Here is a 21,236-nt window from a genome sequence, read left to right as displayed (position 1 = left end):
CCGCACACTCCACCCATAGCTTAATCCGCGCTGTCTTGAAGGGTTGAACTTGAAGGTTCTGTCCCATTGCATCTTCCTCATTTCGGAGGCACACGGACAAAGAAAGCGTGGTGTGCCCAAGATGAAATGGAGTAACATAGTTGATGTGTCTACCCGAAAGACCTAGATAATGGATTGGCAGACCACGGCGAAGGATCGTGAGCGGCTTAGAGGACTCTTCAAGCAGACTTAGACCGTGAACCAATTGTATATTTAAAAAGCATTATAAAACAATTTTATAGTCCTTTTCGAATGTTGCTATTGCAATAAACAATAAATCTATTAATATAACTTCCATGTAGTTTTTGGCGGTATTCATTCATTTTTGGAACATCATTCTATCTAAAATAAATTTCCAGGTTGTTCGTTAAAGTTATCTAGCTTAAAATATCTTTTTTTCTAAGTTCATCTCGATTCATTTCCAGTCTTAAAAATTGACAAATATCATTTTCATTCAATAGATATTGGGAAAACGTGGTCCAACTCTTCAAAATCCATAGTGACTTAAAATACTATAACTGCCTCGACTATTCTGTGTATTTGTTATTTTCAATCATCAAAAAAAATATATCTATAGTTTGAAAACTATCCCAAAATATTAATTTGATTTTTTGTGTACTTTAAAACATTATCTTAGTACATTATAACAAATGTACCTGGGTATATACCTATTATATTCTTTTTTTATTCAATGATCATATGGGGCTACTATTGTATCTAAAAATCTGATCAGCTGTTTTCAAACCACGCAAAAGGCCTGGAGCAACCAGGTTCGTGAACATGGAACATGGAATTGTATCGAATTTACAAAGTAATCTAATCGCATAAAAGTTTGTTTATGCCATTAAAAATTCCACTCACTTTGCAGCGAAAACGTTCCACATGTTTTTAGGAGCATGATGTGAAGCAAACTATCATTCCAGTGACTATGTTCAAGAACGATTTCAACAGGTATAAACGATCACCCTACGCGATGTTTTGCTGTCATCGCTCTGTGTTTCCAATTTTTCTAGGAACGAATTTCATCGCAACGCATCACTATCTCTTTCTCCGACGTGCAAGCAGGAGGCGAAGAATTCGCGAGTGTTTAACTGCCATCCGAAATCGGTGAAACCGTACCAGAATATGGCATCGTTGGTGAATAGTGTACGCGGCCTGGCCTGCCGAAATACGTCCTTGCTTCGTTGCATACTGGCACGTTCGGTGTCCTCGGTCGTTGTTGTCCGGCGGGATCGGTGTAATGAGAAGTTTTTGACAGCCCCGGCCTCTGCGCTGCTCTCCCCCATTGAGGTTAGAAACCCTGTGTTATTTTGTCTGGTTCGTGCCGGAGCCCCATTTATGTAACACACTTTTCCGATACTCCTTTGCTACAGCCGCAAGTATGGAACGGACAAAGATTCTTTTCCACCAAACCAAATGTTGATGAGGTCAAACAACGTGTGCTGAAAGTTGTTGGAGCTTATGATAAAGTTACAGCGGATAAGGTGCGAATTCTAGTGATTTGATAGGCTTTGTTTTTCTTTTTCTCTTCCTCCCTTCCCTCCGTCCGTCCGTACGTCCGTAGAAAAATGGTCGATGGCAACTAGAGATAGTCAGAAATTACAGTGCTAAAGAACCGCTAACACTACAGCTGATCAAAGAGCGTGTCCTGCTGGTGCTAAAGCTGTACGACAAAGTCAATCCCGAAAAGGTACGTTTTGTTGCTGTTAGGATTTTGTTTCAGTAGTACTTTAGTTACACGCAATATGAGAACCAGCAATCTCACTCATCTCGTTGCCAACGATTGTTTTTGTTGTACCACGGATTACGGAAGCATCATACGCATCCGCAAATATTAATATATGTGTACATTTTGTTTCAGCTCACACTGGAATCGCACTTCATCAATGACCTCGGGCTTGACTCGCTGGATCACGTCGAGGTGATAATGGCCATGGAAGACGAATTCGGTAAGAAATACTAAACGAAATTAAAACTGCGCCTAGCTATAATAGGTCGTTTAACTCTCTTATTGCAGGCTTTGAAATTCCCGATGGAGACGCAGAAAAGCTTTTCAGACCTGCCGACATTGTTCAGTATATTGCTGACAAGGAAGATATCTATGAATAAGGTTTTCATAAGCAGGGCCCAACTGTAAAAACCCAGTTTTTGTCAGATGCTGTAGATCCTAGTATGAGAATTTGATGATGAATGTTTTTAACAGATACAATTCATGGTCACCAACGTCGTCTGCATGCTGCTAGCAAGAAAGGACGCTGTATGTAAATCTAAAAACGAGGGCATAATATCTGCTCATGGAACGTAAGAACACACCTAACAAATTAGGTTTTCCAGTCACTCCGTGTTGCAAAAGAGCAAACAAATAGAATAATACCATAACTACAATAAAATGTATCTGCTATTTCGTCGCTCCTGTTAAAAATATGATGTTTTTCGGAGAATCGATATTGATGTACATTTGATTTTTTTTTCAGAAGTAGTAAAGAATACGGCTTACAGCACCTAAACAACAATATGATATTAGCACTATATGTGGTAATTGTTTTACCCGGTAATAATTGAGGAAATTTATGTACCAAAGATTAATGTGTACAATATAATGCAGCATGAACTAAAATTCTAATCCATTGAAATCGTCAATTTTTTGTGCAAGTTCGATCGGTTGTGTTATTCAACGCAAGAATTGAAAAATTATTCATTTGTTTACATCAATAATACTCCACGCGACTATTGCAGGTGTATCGAAATAATCGTCTTTCGACTTCCTTTAAAGTTGGCAACTCGGATTTTGAGTGTGAGAATTGTTTGATGATATCTGCTCGAATGCGAGTAATGTGAGAAAAAAAGATCGAATAAGTGAGAAAAAACTGCTCGAATCTACCAAAAATGAGAAGCTTTGACACGAACGCCGGAAAAATGAGAAAAATTTGCTCATTTGACATTAATTACATTCAACCATGAACAAAGCGGCCTGCGTGACTGTACGGGATGCGTTGAACAAAAAAGTTGCATAAATCTTTTAGAATAACAGAAAAATAGTGCGAATTGATAACAACTGTATTTGAAAGTGTGGATTGCATAAATTGTCACTCTTCACGATAACAGTTGTGTGTGTGTTTTCGTAGAGCGTTGTTTGTTGTGTGTATGTGCAGTGCAACCAAACCCTATCGGCAGCCATTTTCTATTGCAAAGGCAAGCCGCAGTGAAACTCAGCGAAGCGGTGTTTGAAGTGCTTATGCTATTAATGGATCGATGGTTTTCTGAAGTTTGTGCTGGTTGTGCTTACTGGCCATTGTAAATACTTTATAACTAGATTGTGATTAACGTACATCGATGGCTAGCCCCACGCCACAAAATAGTCCAATGCCTCCACCGCAAGCACCATCGCAAAGCCCTGCACCATCACCTTCGCCTCACAGTCCTTACCAGCAGGCACCTCCTCCGCCGCATCCTGGTCAAAGTCAGGTACCGTCTCACATGCCAACCCCTGGTCATCATGGACCCCCGCAACAAGGACCTCCACCCGGTCCACATATGTCAATGCAAGGACCTCCGCCGCCACACGGGACGCAACCACCCAATCCTCATGGACCTCCACCACCGCAGCACCCATCACATATGAATGGACCACCTCCGGGCCCGCAGGGTGCTCCTGGACATGGCCCGGGAGGACCACCTCATCATATGCCTCCGCAAGCAGCCCAACATATGCCACAACATCCACCACATCCTGTAATGGGTCATTCGGTTCCGCCACATCCCGGTATGACCGGGCATCCGGGGCAAGGTCCACCTTTGCCACCAGGAATGGTACCGGGGGGCTATCCAGGCCATTCAATGCCACCAAATGCGGTGAGTATAGTAAGCAAATATTGTCCCTCTTTTTAGTTCGGTACAGAAGGTGTCGTCAGGCTACCGGAAAAAAGAATCCCCTTGCACGTATTTATTGTTTAGCTGGAAAAGAACCCAATGCAAATTTATTGATCGAACTAAAGGTGTTACGTTGATTTCACTTGTTTTAAATCTTCATCAACTGCACGTATAATTTGCAGTACCCTCTGTGCCAATAGTTCGCTACTCGCTGCTATAATATCCGGCTTCATGATATCGTACTTTCCTCCTGTGATGCTAATGACTGTACCTCCAGCTTCCTGGATAAGCAAAGAGCCTGCAGCAATGTCCCAAGGCTTAAGAAATTGTATGCTGTACACATCTATCTGTCCGCTAGCTATGTATGCCAGCGTAAGTGCAGCTGAACCGAAGGCCCGTAACCCTACACATTCAGTGATGAATCGTTGACCGCGCTCGAATAGTGCTGCCCGTATGGGTTGGTAGCTTCCGATTGAAAATTCGTGCCCCACCAAAGCTTCCTTAAGCTGTCGAAAAGGAAAGCAAAAATATTAACGATTAACGAGATTGGGCAAAACAATTGACAAAATGTTCATTTTCTACTTACTTCTTTCGTTGCGCGCGTTGTGATACGGGAACCATTCAAAAATGACCCTTGCCCTTTAATGGCGGTGTAAAGTTCATTGGTCGTCGGATTCGCTATAATACCGATCTGAATTTCACCATTGATCGCCAAGGCAACGGAAATACACGTGAATGGAACACCTCGTACGAAATTAACCGTTCCGTCAATTGGGTCAATTATCCATGTCGGTTCTGGCCCGAGCATCAATTTATCCCCGCTAGCAAATGATGATTCTTCCGCACAAAACTTATGGTGAGGAAAGTGTTGCCGCAGTCCTGCTATCAGAACGTTCTCCACACGTTGATCGTACTCGGTTACTAGATCCCAGTGTTTACCTTTCACTTCAACCCGCTTGGAAGCGGAACGGAACCCTTCCAATACTATTTCATTGCATTGTTTCACTAGTTCCAGCGCAACATCGAAAGCTTCTTTGATTTCCTTTTCGTCACACATGATGATACGAAAGCGTAGAATAGCAATTTCTATGGAGATCTTTTGGAATTTTGCGATAAACTAAAACACACAGCAAATACCTATACTACCGCCGTCGTTCCCGGTTCAACGACGTATGAAGACAGCTCCAGCATCACGCAAACGCCCAATGACTTTTGGTTTTGGCGCATTTACACTAGTGTGTGTGTGTCAGATAAGCTATGTAAATACGAACCGCGTTGTCGTGGTTCGAGAGCACCTTTCGTTCCCGTGTTCGTGTTTGCACCGTGTAAATCCGCAAAGATTGTATTGTTTGTAGGCTCGTCAAACTTGTCGACATATAATTCTATAAACCAAGTTAAGGTTATTGCGTCACTGAACATACCTCACTAGACGAGTATATACGTAAAATTATCTATCTTTGTACTCTGCATTTGTTTGCTCATGTTGTATTTTATATAACTTACAGGGACCTCCACCACAAGTTCCGATGCAAGGTGTGGGTGGACCCGGACCGGGACAAGCAATGCCTCCCGGAGCTGCGAACCCTGGATTGATGCCTGGAGCGGGACCTCCACCACCTCCGGGTCAGGAAAATTTAAACGCGTTACAAAGGGCAATTGACTCCATGGAAGAGAAAGGATTGCAAGAAGATCCGCGCTATTCACAGCTGCTAGCATTACGTGCTAATTCTAAGCAACAGAATCTAAATGCTCCACAGCTCCATCAATTGCGCGGTCAAATCATGGCTTACCGCTTGTTGGTTCGCCATCAGCCCATAAGCAAACAGTTGGCTTCACAAATTTTAGCCCAACGGTCCGATGGCACACCGCCACAATGTCCCACACCGCCAGCCAGTCCGTATCCGAACGCTGCCGGAGGACCATCACCACAACCGGGAATGCCGCCACAAGTCGCGCAACAGCAAACGCAACCGCCACATCAGCAACAGGGTCCCCAGCAACAACAAACGCCAGGACCTCCACAGATTCCGAATCATCCTGGAGGACCGTCACCTGTCATGCAGGGTACGCCAGGAAAGCAGGGACCACCGGGAACGTCAGATGCGATTGGTTCCAACAAACCTCCGGTAGGCACGGGTGGGGGTATCCCTCCTAATCAAAGCCCAATGCCAGGTATGACAATGGGTGGTCCACCCCAAGTTGGACATGGCCCGCACCATCAGCAGCAACAGCAGCAACAACAACAGCAAATGCAACAGCCACATTCAGGTGCATCACACGTGCATCCGCAACAGCAATTGCTAAACTCAGTCGGCCAACCTGCCCGTCCCAGCTCACAAGGACCTGCTGGCGGTCCGGGTCCAAGACCGGCGGCGCAAGCGCCAACGATGCAACCGATGCCGAAGCAAAACCGCGTCACCACCGTTGCCAAACCAGCCGGGCTAGATCCGTTAACAATATTGCAAGAGCGCGAGAACCGTCTGGCCGCACGAATAGCACTCCGTCTGGAAGAGCTTAATAATTTGCCAGCCTCAATGCCGGAAGATCTACGAATGAAAGCACTAATAGAGCTGCGAGCACTACGTGTTCTGAACTTTCAGCGGCAGCTACGTAGCGAAATTGTCCAATGTACACGACGCGACACAACACTCGAAACGGCCGTCAATGTAAAGGCGTATAAACGTACCAAACGGCAAGGTTTGCGAGAGGCACGTGCTACGGAAAAGCTAGAGAAACAACAGAAACTCGAAGCGGAGCGCAAACGGCGCCAGAAGCATCAGGAATTCTTGGCCTCTGTGTTGCAACACGGCAAAGATTTTAAGGACTACCATCGCAATAATATCGCTAAGCTGGGTCGCTTGAACAAGGGCATCATGAACTACCACGCGAATGCTGAAAGAGAGCAGAAGAAGGAACAGGAGCGTATTGAAAAAGAACGTATGCGTCGATTGATGGCGGAAGATGAAGAAGGTTACCGTAAGCTTATCGATCAGAAAAAGGACAAACGTTTGGCGTTCTTGCTTTCGCAAACGGATGAGTACATCAGCAACCTTACCGAGATGGTCAAACAACACAAGGTGGATCAAAAGAAAAAGCAGGACGATGAGGTACAGCGCAAGAAGCAGCTAAAACGTCACATTCTCGAGAGCGGTGATATCGAGCATTTGGATGAACACTGCGAGGCATCGGACTGTCGCGTGACGGTGATGGAAACAGCTACCGGCAAGATGATTTCAGGTGATGATGCACCGTTCTTGCGTGATCTGCACAGCTGGCTACAATTGCATCCCGGCTGGGAATATGTTATTTCCGATGGTGACGCCGACGACGATGAGGAGGAATCCGAAGGAGGTAAAAAGAAAACGCGCGAACAGGAGCTGACCGACGATGCCAAGACGAAAGAAGTCATCCAAAAGGCGAAGGTGGAAGACGACGAGTACAAGACGGAAGAGCAAACGTACTACAGCATTGCGCACACGGTCCACGAGAAGGTCACTGAGCAGGCATCGATTCTAGTGAATGGCAAGCTGAAGGAATATCAGATCAAGGGCCTCGAGTGGCTAGTATCACTGTTTAACAATAATCTCAATGGCATATTGGCAGACGAAATGGGTCTCGGTAAGACGATTCAAACGATTGCTCTGGTCACCTATTTGATGGAGAAGAAGAAAAACAACGGTCCATACTTGGTTATTGTTCCACTTTCAACACTCTCGAATTGGGTGTTGGAATTCGAAAAATGGGCCCCAGCAGTCGGTGTAGTTGCTTACAAAGGTTCTCCAGCTGGCCGTCGTGCCGTTCAGAATCAAATGAAAGCAACCAAGTTCAATGTGCTGCTGACTACTTACGAATACGTGATCAAGGATAAGGCGGTACTGGCGAAGATCTCCTGGAAGTACATGATTATTGACGAGGGTCATCGAATGAAGAATCACCACTGCAAGTTGACGCAAGTGCTTAACACTCACTATAATGCGCCACATCGACTGTTGCTTACAGGCACACCGTTACAGAACAAACTTCCCGAGCTGTGGGCTTTGCTAAACTTTTTGTTACCCTCTATTTTTAAGTCCTGTTCTACATTCGAGCAGTGGTTTAATGCACCATTTGCTACAACAGGCGAAAAGGTGGAGCTAAACGAGGAGGAGACAATTCTCATTATTCGCCGTCTGCATAAGGTGTTGCGTCCATTCCTTTTGAGACGTTTAAAAAAAGAGGTCGAATCGCAGCTGCCAGACAAGGTAGAGTACATCATCAAATGTGACATGTCCGGGTTGCAGCGCGTGCTGTACAAACACATGCAGAGCAAAGGAGTGCTATTGACCGATGGTTCCGAGAAGGGCAACAAGGGCAAGGGTGGTGCGAAGGCTCTCATGAACACGATTGTCCAACTGCGTAAGCTCTGCAATCATCCGTTTATGTTTCAGCATATAGAGGAAAAATATTGCGATCATATTGGTGTCCAAGGAACGGTCACTGGTCCGGATCTGTACCGTGCGTCCGGCAAATTTGAACTACTGGATCGTATCCTACCTAAGCTGAAGGCTACCGGACATCGAGTACTACTCTTCTGTCAAATGACTCAATGTATGACGATTATAGAAGATTACCTCTCGTGGCGAGGCTTCGGCTACCTCCGTCTGGACGGTACCACCAAGTCAGAGGAGCGTGGTGATTTACTGAAAAAGTTCAATTCGAAAAATTCCGATTACTTCCTCTTTCTGCTGTCGACACGTGCCGGTGGATTGGGTTTGAACCTGCAGACGGCAGACACGGTCGTTATTTTCGATTCCGATTGGAATCCCCATCAAGATCTGCAAGCACAGGATCGTGCGCATCGAATTGGGCAACGAAACGAGGTGCGCGTTTTGCGGCTCATGACTGTGAATTCTGTTGAGGAGCGTATTCTGGCAGCCGCCCGCTATAAGCTCAACATGGACGAAAAAGTCATTCAGGCCGGCATGTTCGATCAAAAATCGACCGGCAGCGAACGGCAACAATTTTTGCAAAGCATTTTGCACCAGGATGAGATGGACGAAGAAGAGGAAAACGAGGTACCAGACGATGAGATGATTAATCTAATGATCTCACGTACCGACGATGAGTTGGAGCTATTCAAGAAGATGGATGCCGAACGAAAGGCGGAAGAAGTGAAGCCTCGTCTATTGGACGAAGCTGAACTTCCCGACTGGCTGACGAAGGATGACGAGGAAGTAGACCGATGGGATTACGAGGAAGAGACGTCGATTTTGGGTCGTGGTTCGCGTCAGCGAAAGGAAGTAGATTATACCGACAGCTTGACGGAGAAAGAGTGGCTTAAGGCAATCGATGACGGAGCCGATTTTGACGAGGAGCTCGAGGAAGAGGAACGAGAAAAGAAAAGAAAGGGACGGAAGCGAAAGGGCAGGGGAAGAGATGATTCGGACGACGAGAGCATTGTTTCGACGATGACGAAACGCAAGAAGGGCATCACCGATCCGAAGATAAGGAAGCAGATGAAAAAGGTACTGAAAGCCGTTATCAAGTACACCGATGCTGACGGACGCGTGCTGAGCAAACCGTTCCTCAAGTTACCTTCGAGACGTGACTTACCCGACTATTACGAGGTGATCAAGAAACCGATCGATATCAAGAAAATATTGGCACGCATTGAGGAGGCGAAATACGTCGATTTTGCAGATTTGGAGAACGATTTTTTCCTATTGTGTCAAAATGCTCAGACGTACAACGAAGAGGCGTCACTCATCTATGAAGATAGCCTAGAGTTGCAGTCGGTGTTTAGCAATGCAAAGGCAAAGATTTTGGACACTCATGAGGAAGAGGAGTCCAACGAGGAAGGTATGTCACCGAGATTGATTATGGTACATTATTATTTTGTGTACTAACTTCGAAACTATCCATTATTTGTATTTACAGAGGAAGATGAATCGGATGAGGAAGGAGGCAGTGTGAAGATGAAACTTAAAATATCAAAAGGATCAACATCGTCCAGCTCATCCGCAAAGAAAGCGACACCTGTAAGGAGGAAGCGGGCGCAGAAAAAATATACCATCTCGGACGATGATGACGATATTGATTAAATGTGCGGAACATTTGCAAAGGATCTATCTTTTACTGACAAATAGCGGCAAACGGATGTATTTGGAGGTTTTAGGTCAGTGTGTGTGTATTACGATCATAAGTAACTTTAAATACAATGCGCTACACTTTAGTTCTACAAATTACAAATACACAGGGCACATTTAAATAGGAGCCAAGTCTATCCTTAACGTATAATTTATCCTTTTAATCCTATTGCGTCATTAACTGTGCAACAAAGGTGAGATAATGCTACGTATCTGATGCACCGTATATGGAGATAAAGAATTGAAAATGATTATTTTTTTATATAAATAGGTTATGCTTTCATACAGAAATTAAAAAACAAACAAATAGATTGATCTGGCTTGTTACCGACCACCTATTTACGAAGGCAAATTCCTTTCAGTATCATTCTGTGCTGTATCATCAATTCATAGAGTTCATAGATGGTATAATCTTTTCTTTTAGTGAGGTGAATATTTATAGCTCTGTGTTACTGTAGCTAGTACATGCGTTTTAATCGCCGTGTAAAGACAAACCACGGAAGAATTGGGTTTCTTTTTCCTTAAGCACTCTGATAGGAAGTGGCGTCTTTGCCATGCAACTATTATTAATCTTATTAGACAGGCTTGTATCGCTCGGATCTAGTTATTAATAAGTGTAATGGAATCAACATAAAAATTTGTAGCGTTCTTCTTTGAACATATCCGAACACGTCCGTTTAAAAAAAACGGTATTTGTTTATGTAGGTGTTGAATTACCAACCGAGAGAACAACTCTGTATCGGCCATCATTAGTAAAAGAATGTTACTATTAATCCGGCTATTAGAACGCATCACAGATACCTTCAGAAAGATGGGGCACGGCATTTATTTAGTAAATTGATATAATGGTCTTTGCATTGTCTACTCGCTATATCTTTTGCCGATTTTATTTAATTGAGGATAAATTAAAATTTAAAAAAAGCTAAAAATCGCAGACCAACGCTTCCACCGAGATTTTAATGCCACACAAGCAGGCATTGTAATAATACTCGATTTACTAACTAGGTTGGAGCTTATTTATATTTGTTTTGTGTAAGATATTATTTTATTTGGAATGTTTCATCTACCTCTGAAGTAAATTCCCCGTTCAGGGCATTGAACGTTATCTTTTAAATGCATACATTATCTTCTACTTCTACATAAAAAATCTAATGTTTGAATCAATGTAAAAATTAGATTATTTCTTTATCTGTATTGCTTCATCAGTAAGGATAGTTGGACAGGCAACTATTGCAATATTTCGCATAGTCAGTCCATTATTCTTAAATTTCGTGAAACATCTCTAGGGTATCTTTTCAGATTTAAAGTAATATTTTCTAAAACTGTCAAATTAGCGATTCAATTACGCTAGTCCAGGGGCCTCCAAAATTTTTAGATGTCGGGCCGCTTTGAGTGGAATAGCCACAGCAGAGGGCCAATTTCCGTATCTCTCGGAAAGGGCCTCGGGCGGGCCGTAGTTTGGAGACCCCTACGCTAGTCAATTTGCCCTAATTACAGTGTCGTCGTATGAAGTACATCGTCATATCTTGAATAAATTATGTTGACGAGTTACGCCCAGCATGGCTGCAATCTTTTGCGCTTGGCTGTGGTGTTCCTCCAGTAAAATCATAATCAGACCCACTTACTCGTTTTTGGCGTATTATTATTAGATTTAAAAATATCGTAAAGATAATTCCGTCCTTTTCAAACCTGTGTTGGGGTAAGAGGTGGGACTTATCATCATCGTTGACAAGAAATAGGAACATTTCCTCAATTTTTTCCAGGAACATTCAAGGAACGGAGCGAACCTAGTAGGTTCGGAAAGAAATTATCATCCCTAATCTATACTAACGGTAAAAATACTCTTATCTAACTTCAAAAACTAAGCTTGTAACTTCATTGGAGTCGAGATCAAGAAATCTTTACACATTCGTCCGCTTTAGACAAACTGCATGTTAGTCATTCGAACAAGAAGGAGAAAATTAACTTTTACGTAAATCATGCTGTAGTCCTAAAAAGGACTGTTGTGAGAAATAAAGCCGATTGCACCACTAGTAATCATCTGCAGCCATTGCTAGTCGCAGATTTTACTTCTTGGTTGCAGTTGGCTTCTTCTTGGCGGGTGTAGCAGCCTTCTTCGGTTTGGGCGTCTTTGGCTTTGGTGCTCCTGTCTTCTTTGAGGGCTTAGTCGCCTTCTGCTTTGGGGCTTTCACTACTTTATTTACAGCCTTCTTCGCCGCGCCAGCTTTCTTGGTTGCCGCTGCTTTCGGTTTCTTGGCAGCAGTTACGGCCTTAGCTTTCTTGGTAGCACCTCCTTCCGCCTTCTTCGTTGCCACCTTCTTCTTCTCGCCAGCGGCCTTCTTGGTCACTGCCTTCTTCTTCTTGTCAGCTGTTGAGGCCGATTTCTTCTTCTGCACTGCAGCCTTCTTCTTTTCCACGACGGGCTTCTTGGCCTCTGCCGACAGCTTGAACGATCCCGACGCTCCGACACCTTTCGTCTGCACCAGCTTGCCACTGGTCACACCGGTCTTCAATGCCTTCTTGATGAACGGTCCCAGCTTGGCCACGTCAACCTTGTAATTGGCCGACAGGTATTTTTTGATGGCCTGCAACGATGAACCGTTGCGCTCTTTCAGCGCCTTGATGGCGGCCACGATCATCGTGTTTACCGGAGGGTGCGTCGCTGGCTTCTTCGGCTTTTTTGTTCCGGCAGCAGCTTTGGCCTTTTTCGGAGACTTGGCCACGGCAGCCGAGGCGGCTGTTGCTGCGACTTCCATTACTGTTTCAGCCATTGTTCCTGCTGCACACTTCGATACGACTCACTTTGTTTTGAAATGGTTTGTTTTGATTTGCGATCTCACTCACACTGCTGTGACGTTTCACTTTACCACGACCTTTCTCATCGTAGTAGGGTACTCGATTTTGCGATCCCGGATTTAAAACACGATTCATCCAACGTTCACTGTCATGGCGTCGCTGTATGACGATTTGAAAATTACCTTTTCCTATTTCCGCTTCAATCGCTTTATTTTACTAGAATAGTGGTTAATGTAACTATTGATTATCATAATCAAGATATCTAGCTATCTAAAAACTGTCCTGTCTAAGATAGTGTAATTGGTTAAACTGCCTTAAATTGCAAGCGAAGTCTGAAAAAGCACATTTTTCAATTGAAGGGCCCGATAATATGCTAAATTTGAGCTATTTCCTACATTTTTCGATGGTAAAAATGTGTTCCAACCGTTAGAGGAACATCTATACTAACGGTAAAAATACCCTTATCAAAGCTACAACACCTATGATAAACTTAAATCAGTCATGTAAGTTGTGACTATCGAACCTCCAACATGCCCATCTCAGCTATCAGTACGGAGATGGCGAAGAAGTTAATTTCGTTTAAATTAGACAATTTTTAAAATATTTTCTATAATTTGGGGTCTTTGGAATGCTGGAAGGTTGGTTTCCTAAATAGAAAAGATAGCAAATATAGTAAAAAGCGGTATTTCACGGTATTTTCATCGAAAACGCACTTACGTGCATTGACTATGGTGGCGTCATAGCAAAATTGTTACGTTTCCTTCGGGCGCTTGGTTCTGAAGGGAATGGGTAGTCGTTCTTGAAATTGTAAAACCTTTCATTTTAAAATTTCTTTTTGATATATTTTATACATTTTCTATTCTATTCATGGCATGTGTTTAAAAAAGATGCTAATTCAAACATGGTTTATTGAAAATTAAAACAAAAAATATCTTGCACTATCCTGTCTTTGATATGGTACACCATGTCAACAATGTTTCGGCGTATATTCAATGGCGTATATTCAAAATATTTCTATTAATATTTTAGCAATTTATGAAAGATCTTACTCTTAATTAGTGTTAACAATTATTGCACTTGAAGTGGATTAAGCAAATTCAATGGAAACCTGAAACTAGGTCATTCAGCAGTACGAGTTGGTGATATATTATGCTGCAAGTATCTTTCAAGATTTTACAAGTATTCTGTTATGTATGTTATTTTTCAATTAGTTTTACTATAGTGTGGTATTGTTCAAACGATACTGTACCGTATGTATAACAATAATACATATATTTCATGAAACATTAAAAACCAAAACAATTTAATCGACCATTATATTGCAGTGCTATATGCTGGTGTATGGACTGTAAAATGCACTGTAAACAATAATTGCAAACTAACTAAGTTTAAAGGGAAAATAACTGCTAGGTACTGTATTTTTAAATCATTTTCTTCAAGCATACGTAATTTAAATCCTTAATGCAAAAATTAACGTCCCATCTTTTTTGTTTTTAATTCACCTATACTATGCCTTAACCCTCTGACACATTCCCTATGACGCCACCATAGTCAATGCACGTAAGTGCGTTTTCGATGAAAATACCGTGAAATACCGCTTTTTACTATATTTGCTATCTTTTCTATTTAGGAAACCAACCTTCCAGCATTCCAAAGACCCCAAATTATAGAAAATATTTTAAAAATTGTCTAATTTAAACGAAATTAACTTCTTCGCCATCTCCGTACTGATAGCTGAGATGGGCATGTTGGAGGTTCGATAGTCACAACTTACATGACTGATTTAAGTTTATCATAGGTGTTGTAGCTTTGATAAGGGTATTTTTACCGTTAGTATAGATGTTCCTCTAACGGTTGGAACACATTTTTACCATCGAAAAATGTAGGAAATAGCTCAAATTTAGCATATTATCGGGCCCTTCAATTGAAAAATGTGCTTTTTCAGACTTCGCTTGCAATTTAAGGCAGTTTAACCAATTACACTATCTTAGGCAGGACAGTTTTTAGATAGGTAGATATCTTGATTATGATAATCAATAGTTACATTAAGCACTATTCTAGTAAAATAAAGCGATTGAAGCGGAAATAGGAAAAGGTAATTTTCAAATCGCCATACAGCGACGCCATGACAGTGAACGTTGGATGAATCGTGTTTTAAATCCGGGATCGCAAAATCGAGTACCCTACTACGATGAGAAAGGTCGTGGTAAAGTGAAACGTCACAGCAGTGTGAGTGAGATCGCAAATCAAAACAAACCATTTCAAAACAAAGTGAGTCGTATCGAAGTGTGCAGCAGGAACAATGGCTGAAACAGTAATGGAAGTCGCAGCAACAGCCGCCCCGGCTGCCGTGGCCAAGTCTCCGAAAAAGGCCAAAGCTGCTGCCGGAACAAAAAAGCCGAAGAAGCCAGCGACGCACCCTCCGGTAAACACGATGATCGTGGCCGCCATCAAGGCGCTGAAAGAGCGCAACGGTTCATCGTTGCAGGCCATCAAAAAATACCTGTCGGCCAATTACAAGGTTGACGTGGCCAAGCTGGGACCGTTCATCAAGAAGGCATTGAAGACCGGTGTGACCAGTGGCAAGCTGGTGCAGACGAAAGGTGTCGGAGCGTCGGGATCGTTCAAGCTGTCGGCAGAGGCCAAGAAGCCCGTCGTGGAAAAGAAGAAGGCTGCAGTGCAGAAGAAGAAATCGGCCTCAACAGCTGACAAGAAGAAGAAGGCAGTGACCAAGAAGGCCGCTGGCGAGAAGAAGAAGGTGGCAACGAAGAAGGCGGAAGGAGGTGCTACCAAGAAAGCTAAGGCCGTAACTGCTGCCAAGAAACCGAAAGCAGCTGCGACCAAGAAATCTGGCGCGGCGAAGAAGGCTGTAAAGAAAGTAGTGAAAGCCCCAAAGCAGAAGGCGACCAAGCCCTCGAAGACGACAGGAGCACCAAAGCCAAAGACGCCCAAACCGAAGAAGGCTGCTACACCCGTCAAGAAGAAGCCCGCGGCAGCGAAGAAGCCAACTGCAACCAAGAAGTAAAATCTGCGACTAGCAATGGCGGAAAACGATTACTAGTGGTGCCATCGGCTTTATTTCTCACAACAGTCCTTTTTAGGACTACAGCATGATTTACTTAAAAGTTAATTTTCTCTTTATTGTTCGGTTGACTAACATTGCAGTTGGTCTAAAGCGGACGAATGTGTAAAGATTTCTTGATCTCGACTCCAATGAAGTTACAAAGCTTAGTTTTTCAGCATTGACGTTAAAATGTACATAAATATTAATTTTAAGTGTGATAGTAGTTACAAACAATGTGTGTATGTATGTTATAAAAATAAACTTATCAATATGTACAAAATCACCCGTTTTGAAGTATTTGTGTTCTTATTATGTAGAAGTTATGAAGCTTGGTTTCTGAGTTTTTTGGATAGCATTGAAATGGGCTCAATCCCACCCGAGCAGATTAATTTTGCGTTTTCGGTTTTATCATTCTTAAGAGAATGATAGTACGAAGAATTGCGGATAGTCGGGTATACCTCGTGGATTTCTTTTTAACAGGGCTTATTTTAATGTGAAATAAAAAAGACACCAACGCGAACTTTTATGGTTGAATGAAATTATTCCATGCAAACTGTCACACATACCCTTGTATTTATGGTAGCCAAAGAAACAAAATCAAACACGAATAGGTATGTAGTTGTAAATCCTAAAAAACAAACAGCAGAGTGGAGTAGAATGGTTGTACGAATTGTAAAATTGTACGAATAATTGTTAGTATTGTAATAGATTCCATTCGTATTTTTTTAGATTATCCTTCATAAAAGAAAAGTTATTTCGGGGCAGAAAATTAAAAAGCAATTAAATGATAGAATTTATTGATCACTTTTTTAAACATCACACGAGACAGCGTTTGACGCGCTGTCTCAAAATTGTATTTGAACGTGTAAAAGCCACTTAACATCTCCTATCAAAACAAAACATGGCAAGTTGACGGCTTGTGTCAGAGCTACGTTGCTTCTTCATTGAAATAGTTATCACTTTTCGATTATTTTCGTCATCGTTTTGAGCTCACAGCAATTGTACAACGTACATAATACAAAGCGATTATTCATATTAGCTACAATCAGGGAACGAGTAAAAGATAGGGATCCAGTATGGAATGTGTACGCTCTCTGTGGAGTTATGCCTCCAGATGTTTCACCTGCCAAGAAGATTCTTCCACTCAGGTGGGTGGTATTCATCGCAAAATTTTTCAACTTTTATATTGTTTGGTTGCAATCGTGGTATTCTTTTTGTCAGGGCAACGAACCTAGCGAACGTACTCACTTACTAGCCGATCCGGTTAGCAATAGTCCTGCTGTGCGCCGAGACAACGATACATTTACCCAGGAGTATCCCAATTCAGTGCCCAAGAAAGATGAACAGTCAGCGTTAGCAAAAATTTTACAAGAAACCTCGGAGTACGAGATGATACATGGCTGCTAGTTTTATTAAGCACGGGATCACTTAAATTGGTTTATATTTTGTTGTAGGAATATCATAGATGTTGCAGCAATGGATACACAAAAGCTAGAAGCTAGTGAGTACAATGATCGCATTAAATTGTACACACAGCGGCTACAGCAGCAATGGAGCAACGTAAACCACCCGAACCAGACAGAAAACTCAAGTCTGCTGAAGGATATACCCAATCCAGAACCGGTTTTAGCTTCTGTGCCGATAGCTTCGGACGATCTGGCCATGGTATGTCGAATGTCTGATAATATACATTTATTTGGAGTATATACAAATACTCTTGTTTTCATTTCAGATCAAAAGCATGGTGCAAAAGGCTAATGTTGCTGTATCGGAGATTAAGGTGACTCATACGGAAAATTTGGTTGTGCCTTTCCGAATTCCATAATATTACGCCGTCAAACGGAATTTGTAAAATATCGTTCACCATATACTGTGTTGGTCTTCTGTTTCTTTGTGAAATGTATGCTGGTTTGTCTTACTCGATTACGAATCATCGCCGATTACAATATATGTACGCGTGAGCATACGTAGAGATTGAAATGTTCAGATTCACCAGATGGTTAGAATTGCTTTAATCGTCGATTTAAGATTACTTAATAATCAAATTTTGTAAGCCATGCATAAAAACGATGTAAATTGAAAAAAAAAACTAACGCAGAAAAAACATAACAGATAAGCATTAAAGCGAAGCGAGCTTGATGTACTTGAAGCTTTTGAAACTGTATTGTTAAGGGATATAAAAAGTGCTAAGGAAACTGTATTTCGCTGTGTCTTTTGATCACTGTAAATAATCAGTTGTCGTCTAATGATGGCCAATAATGAGCTGACATCATAGTGATTTTTTGTTCTATTTCAATCGACACATTTTTTTTGGTTTCAAAACATGTTTATTAGTTTGCTGCTGTTAGCTTTGCCAGTTGCCGCGCAACGTTGGAAATACTATGCGCGCTACATTTTACAATTTGAAATGAGTTTTTCATTCAATTCAACTGATGCAATGGTTTATCGTAGCAGTTTGATAAAATATATTCTTTTTTTAATAAAAGTCGTATTAAAATATAGAAATGCAATTTGATCAATGAAATCGACAATATCGACAAACTGGTAAACTGGCAACCCTGCCATAGCACCTGCTTTATGTAACGACTTTGGTTTGATTTGACATTTGCGGTTATGTTCAGCAGCAAAGCTGATGGTGTTCTGAAAAATGTACCCCAATGGTTGGATTTGTTTGTGCTTGCAGTAAACATTTCGATAGCACATTCGTTGAAAGTAAGAAGAATTTTAAGCAATTGAGCGGTGCGGAAATCAATGTTATCTCAGGAAGGATGATTGGAGTGAAATTTTAGGAAATCGAATTGATACAAAACGATTACCATAGTGTTAGTGAGGGCGCATCAGAAGAACCATCGTGGAGTATTTGGTGTATGCGTTGTTCTTTTTGTAAACAAATTGAACTTTGTCGATATATCTTCGGAATCGGAATCATGACGGACAAAGGGTTGTTGAAGCGAATTTCATTATCGTCGAAAAGTCGATCCAGTTTTCCCTCCGGCAGTGGCGTATCAGCAGGGGCGTCATCTGTTCCGAACACTGTCGGTGTTGGACCAGGGTGTAGTAAGCTTCCACCAGTAAAACCGTCACTAGTAACCAGCATTCCGTCACCTGGTTCTCCAGATCAGTCCGTGCTGTTTCCACACATCAAAACATTGGACAACTCGAAGGTGTTACCAAAGTATACTGCAGGTAAGGATGTAGCATGCAGTTGTTTAGCTAGTTTTATGCTAATATGTTAATTGTATCTCGACTAGCGTTGGCAAACACTACGGAAGAGTTAATACCGGCAGAAGATTTGGACACCATTCAGCTGGAGCTGGAGCTACTTCTGTCGACGGTTGCGCTGAGATCTCGGGTATTAAAAGCGGAGCTGGAAACGATTGACAAAGCGGACGAGCGTCGCGAACGCAAAGGAAAGCATTTGGAACGGGCACCTTCATCGCCGGGAAAGCGAAAGCGCTTGGAGGAGAAACAGAAATTGCGAGAAAGTGCCGGAAAGCTGTTTGGTCATCAGATGAAGCTGTCAAAGATGAAGCACTCATCCACCCTTGTGCCACCATCTCCGGCACCGTCACAAAATACGGATGATAGCATGGATGCAGTACCGTTTCTCCCTCAGAATCATCATCTACAGCATTTGAGCAGCGATAGCTCGAAACCGATCGTGCCAAAAAATGATACACCGAACAAATTTTGGCTCTCGGTAGAACCGTACTGTATGCCGATCTCGCACGAAGATTTAAAACTTTTGGATGATCTGCTGGAGGAATATTCAGGCCCACTGATTCCGCCCATTCCGGAACTGGGTCCGCATTACAGTACTCAATGGGCAGCGGATGATATAAAGGAGGAACAGGATGGTGTAGCAAATTCGGTTGGATCCAAATCCAAGTCCAAAACCCTGACCAATGGTGATGCTAGCAAAAAAGAAAAAGTAATGTAAGTACATATCTCTCAGTATTATATTGAGAATCTTGTTGAAGCATGTACTTTCTATCGTTTGTCATTTTCGTTAAGTCAAACACAATTTGCAGTTAGAACAAACCCGATTATAGAGCCAAAAAAGAAACAGAAGAAACAAATATTACTTATTCAATTAGTATTTACGTTTCCATCAATTTTCTGCATTTATTTAATTTTATATACGAACGTATATGGTTATTGTTCATCGAGTTTTGAATTCGAGCATTGGCTTCCATTGGGAATGGAAGATGGAGGATGGAGGTCTGAATTAATGTGCTCTGTTGCAGGTCTGAATTCACTCGCAACGATAGTTTGATCTTTTCACGTGACATTATTGCTTATTTATTGCTTTTACCGAATTATACGTTAGTTTAGTTTCGAGTGGAACATTTAATTTCATTCTTACGTGCTTCTAATACGCAGCCAAATAATTAATCCAACTGGTGGTACATTGCGTTGAACGAAACGTTTATTGGTAATGGTTTTTTTTTAATAATGTCCATCACTTTCAGGGGAGAAGGAATCACTGGTCCGCTGACTCAAAGGCTCGTATCGGCACTGATGGAGGAGAACCTCCATCCAGACTGTAGTAGCAACGAGAACAGCAACAGCAGCTCGGACGCAACGCACAGCAATCATGCACGCAGTGCCGTCGCATTGCTTAAAAATGGAATCAGTATTGAGCGAAGGCTCCGCAGAGAGTTAATCGAGCAGGGCATTCTTGATGCAGATGACATGCCGAAAAGTCAGCAGGATGATGAAATTCTCTCCGAAATCAACCGTGTTCGTACCGAGCTCGCAGTTATAGCGGAATACAATTCAAACGAAATTCGTAAACTCCAATCGATGGCAAAAGACGAAATGAAGCGGATTGAGGTCAAGCGAAAGCTAGATCGGGTAGATCAAGAGGTAAGAGGTATTTTGAATGTGTTTGTGTTCTTGGGTTTGGCTAACGATTTTTTTTCTTTTCAATTCAAGATAATGGACACATATCAAAAGGTGATTGCGGCGCGACTTAAACGTCGACCGTTGACCAAACAGGAACGAGATGAGGTGTATCGATTAACGGAAGAACAAAAGCGTCTTTCGGATCAGTTAGAACTTATGCCTGTGCATGGGCCATTTGGAAGAACTACGAATTAACCGGCAGGTTTTCGTTTTACAGCGTACGCGAATGCGAATCATTCATTTATAGAAGGCGATGTATTTAATTTTCTTCATAAATTTAATTCAGTAGATCATATGTATGCATTCATCTGAACGGCATAGATGACAAATGTAAACATTTTCAATCTGAAACATGCTAGTTAACTTCTAGCTGCAACAAGATCTTAGGTGAGTACTTTTACAAATCTCGAATAACCAAAGAGTGGTGTTCAAAT

The 21,236-nt window shown here is 42.1% G+C and overlaps 7 protein-coding genes across 8 annotated transcripts; 5 read left to right on the top strand and 2 right to left on the bottom strand.

Annotated features, from left to right (window-relative positions):
• Positions 1 to 1,048: 1,048 nt before the first annotated feature.
• On the top strand, positions 1,049 to 2,461 carry LOC125769981 (acyl carrier protein, mitochondrial). 2 transcript variants are annotated; one of them, XM_049439094.1, is made up of 4 exons: positions 1,049 to 1,329; positions 1,413 to 1,523; positions 1,901 to 1,988; positions 2,057 to 2,461. In XM_049439094.1, the coding sequence occupies exons 1-4, from the start codon at positions 1,165 to 1,167 to the stop codon at positions 2,146 to 2,148; spliced, it is 456 nt and encodes a 151-aa protein (XP_049295051.1). In that variant the 5' UTR covers positions 1,049 to 1,164; the 3' UTR covers positions 2,149 to 2,461. The 2 variants fall into 2 exon arrangements, with proteins under 2 accessions (XP_049295051.1, XP_049295050.1); XM_049439093.1 differs by lacking the exon at positions 1,413 to 1,523 and adding an exon at positions 1,604 to 1,729 and having other exon boundaries at positions 1,051 to 1,329.
• Positions 2,462 to 2,933: 472 nt separating this feature from the next.
• LOC125769962 (ATP-dependent helicase brm) lies at positions 2,934 to 10,671 on the top strand. Its single transcript, XM_049439053.1, has 3 exons — positions 2,934 to 3,891; positions 5,415 to 9,747; positions 9,826 to 10,671. Exons 1-3 carry the CDS (start codon positions 3,373 to 3,375, stop codon positions 9,987 to 9,989), a joined length of 5,016 nt encoding a protein of 1,671 aa, XP_049295010.1. The 5' UTR covers positions 2,934 to 3,372; the 3' UTR covers positions 9,990 to 10,671.
• Positions 3,969 to 5,281, bottom strand: LOC125769975 (uncharacterized). Its single transcript, XM_049439087.1, has 2 exons — positions 4,496 to 5,281; positions 3,969 to 4,415 (listed from the first exon to the last, which is right to left on the bottom strand). Exons 1-2 carry the CDS (start codon positions 4,964 to 4,966, stop codon positions 4,038 to 4,040), a joined length of 849 nt encoding a protein of 282 aa, XP_049295044.1. The 5' UTR covers positions 4,967 to 5,281; the 3' UTR covers positions 3,969 to 4,037.
• Positions 10,672 to 11,188: 517 nt separating the features above from the next.
• Positions 11,189 to 12,920, bottom strand: LOC125769977 (histone H1-like). Its single transcript, XM_049439090.1, has one exon. The coding sequence runs from the start codon at positions 12,803 to 12,805 to the stop codon at positions 12,101 to 12,103; it is 705 nt and encodes a 234-aa protein (XP_049295047.1). The 5' UTR covers positions 12,806 to 12,920; the 3' UTR covers positions 11,189 to 12,100.
• A 2,100-nt stretch (positions 12,921 to 15,020) lies between these two features.
• LOC125769976 (histone H1-like) lies at positions 15,021 to 16,177 on the top strand. Its single transcript, XM_049439089.1, has one exon. The coding sequence runs from the start codon at positions 15,133 to 15,135 to the stop codon at positions 15,853 to 15,855; it is 723 nt and encodes a 240-aa protein (XP_049295046.1). The 5' UTR covers positions 15,021 to 15,132; the 3' UTR covers positions 15,856 to 16,177.
• Positions 16,178 to 16,786: 609 nt separating this feature from the next.
• On the top strand, positions 16,787 to 18,094 carry LOC125769980 (uncharacterized). The gene is made up of 4 exons (XM_049439092.1): positions 16,787 to 17,042; positions 17,116 to 17,276; positions 17,349 to 17,559; positions 17,627 to 18,094. The coding sequence occupies exons 1-4, from the start codon at positions 16,971 to 16,973 to the stop codon at positions 17,717 to 17,719; spliced, it is 537 nt and encodes a 178-aa protein (XP_049295049.1). The 5' UTR covers positions 16,787 to 16,970; the 3' UTR covers positions 17,720 to 18,094.
• Positions 18,095 to 18,447: 353 nt separating this feature from the next.
• Positions 18,448 to 21,095, top strand: LOC125769968 (transcriptional adapter 3). Its single transcript, XM_049439066.1, has 4 exons — positions 18,448 to 19,080; positions 19,146 to 19,830; positions 20,367 to 20,763; positions 20,833 to 21,095. The coding sequence occupies exons 1-4, from the start codon at positions 18,762 to 18,764 to the stop codon at positions 20,995 to 20,997; spliced, it is 1,566 nt and encodes a 521-aa protein (XP_049295023.1). The 5' UTR covers positions 18,448 to 18,761; the 3' UTR covers positions 20,998 to 21,095.
• The last annotated feature ends 141 nt before the right edge of the window (positions 21,096 to 21,236 follow it).

Source organism: Anopheles funestus, chromosome 3RL, assembly GCF_943734845.2.
Source record: "Anopheles funestus chromosome 3RL, idAnoFuneDA-416_04, whole genome shotgun sequence".
In the NCBI taxonomy this organism is placed as follows: domain Eukaryota; kingdom Metazoa; phylum Arthropoda; class Insecta; order Diptera; family Culicidae; genus Anopheles; species Anopheles funestus.
Note: the sequence above shows the minus strand (reverse complement) of the source record. Positions and strands in the feature narration are given on the sequence as shown.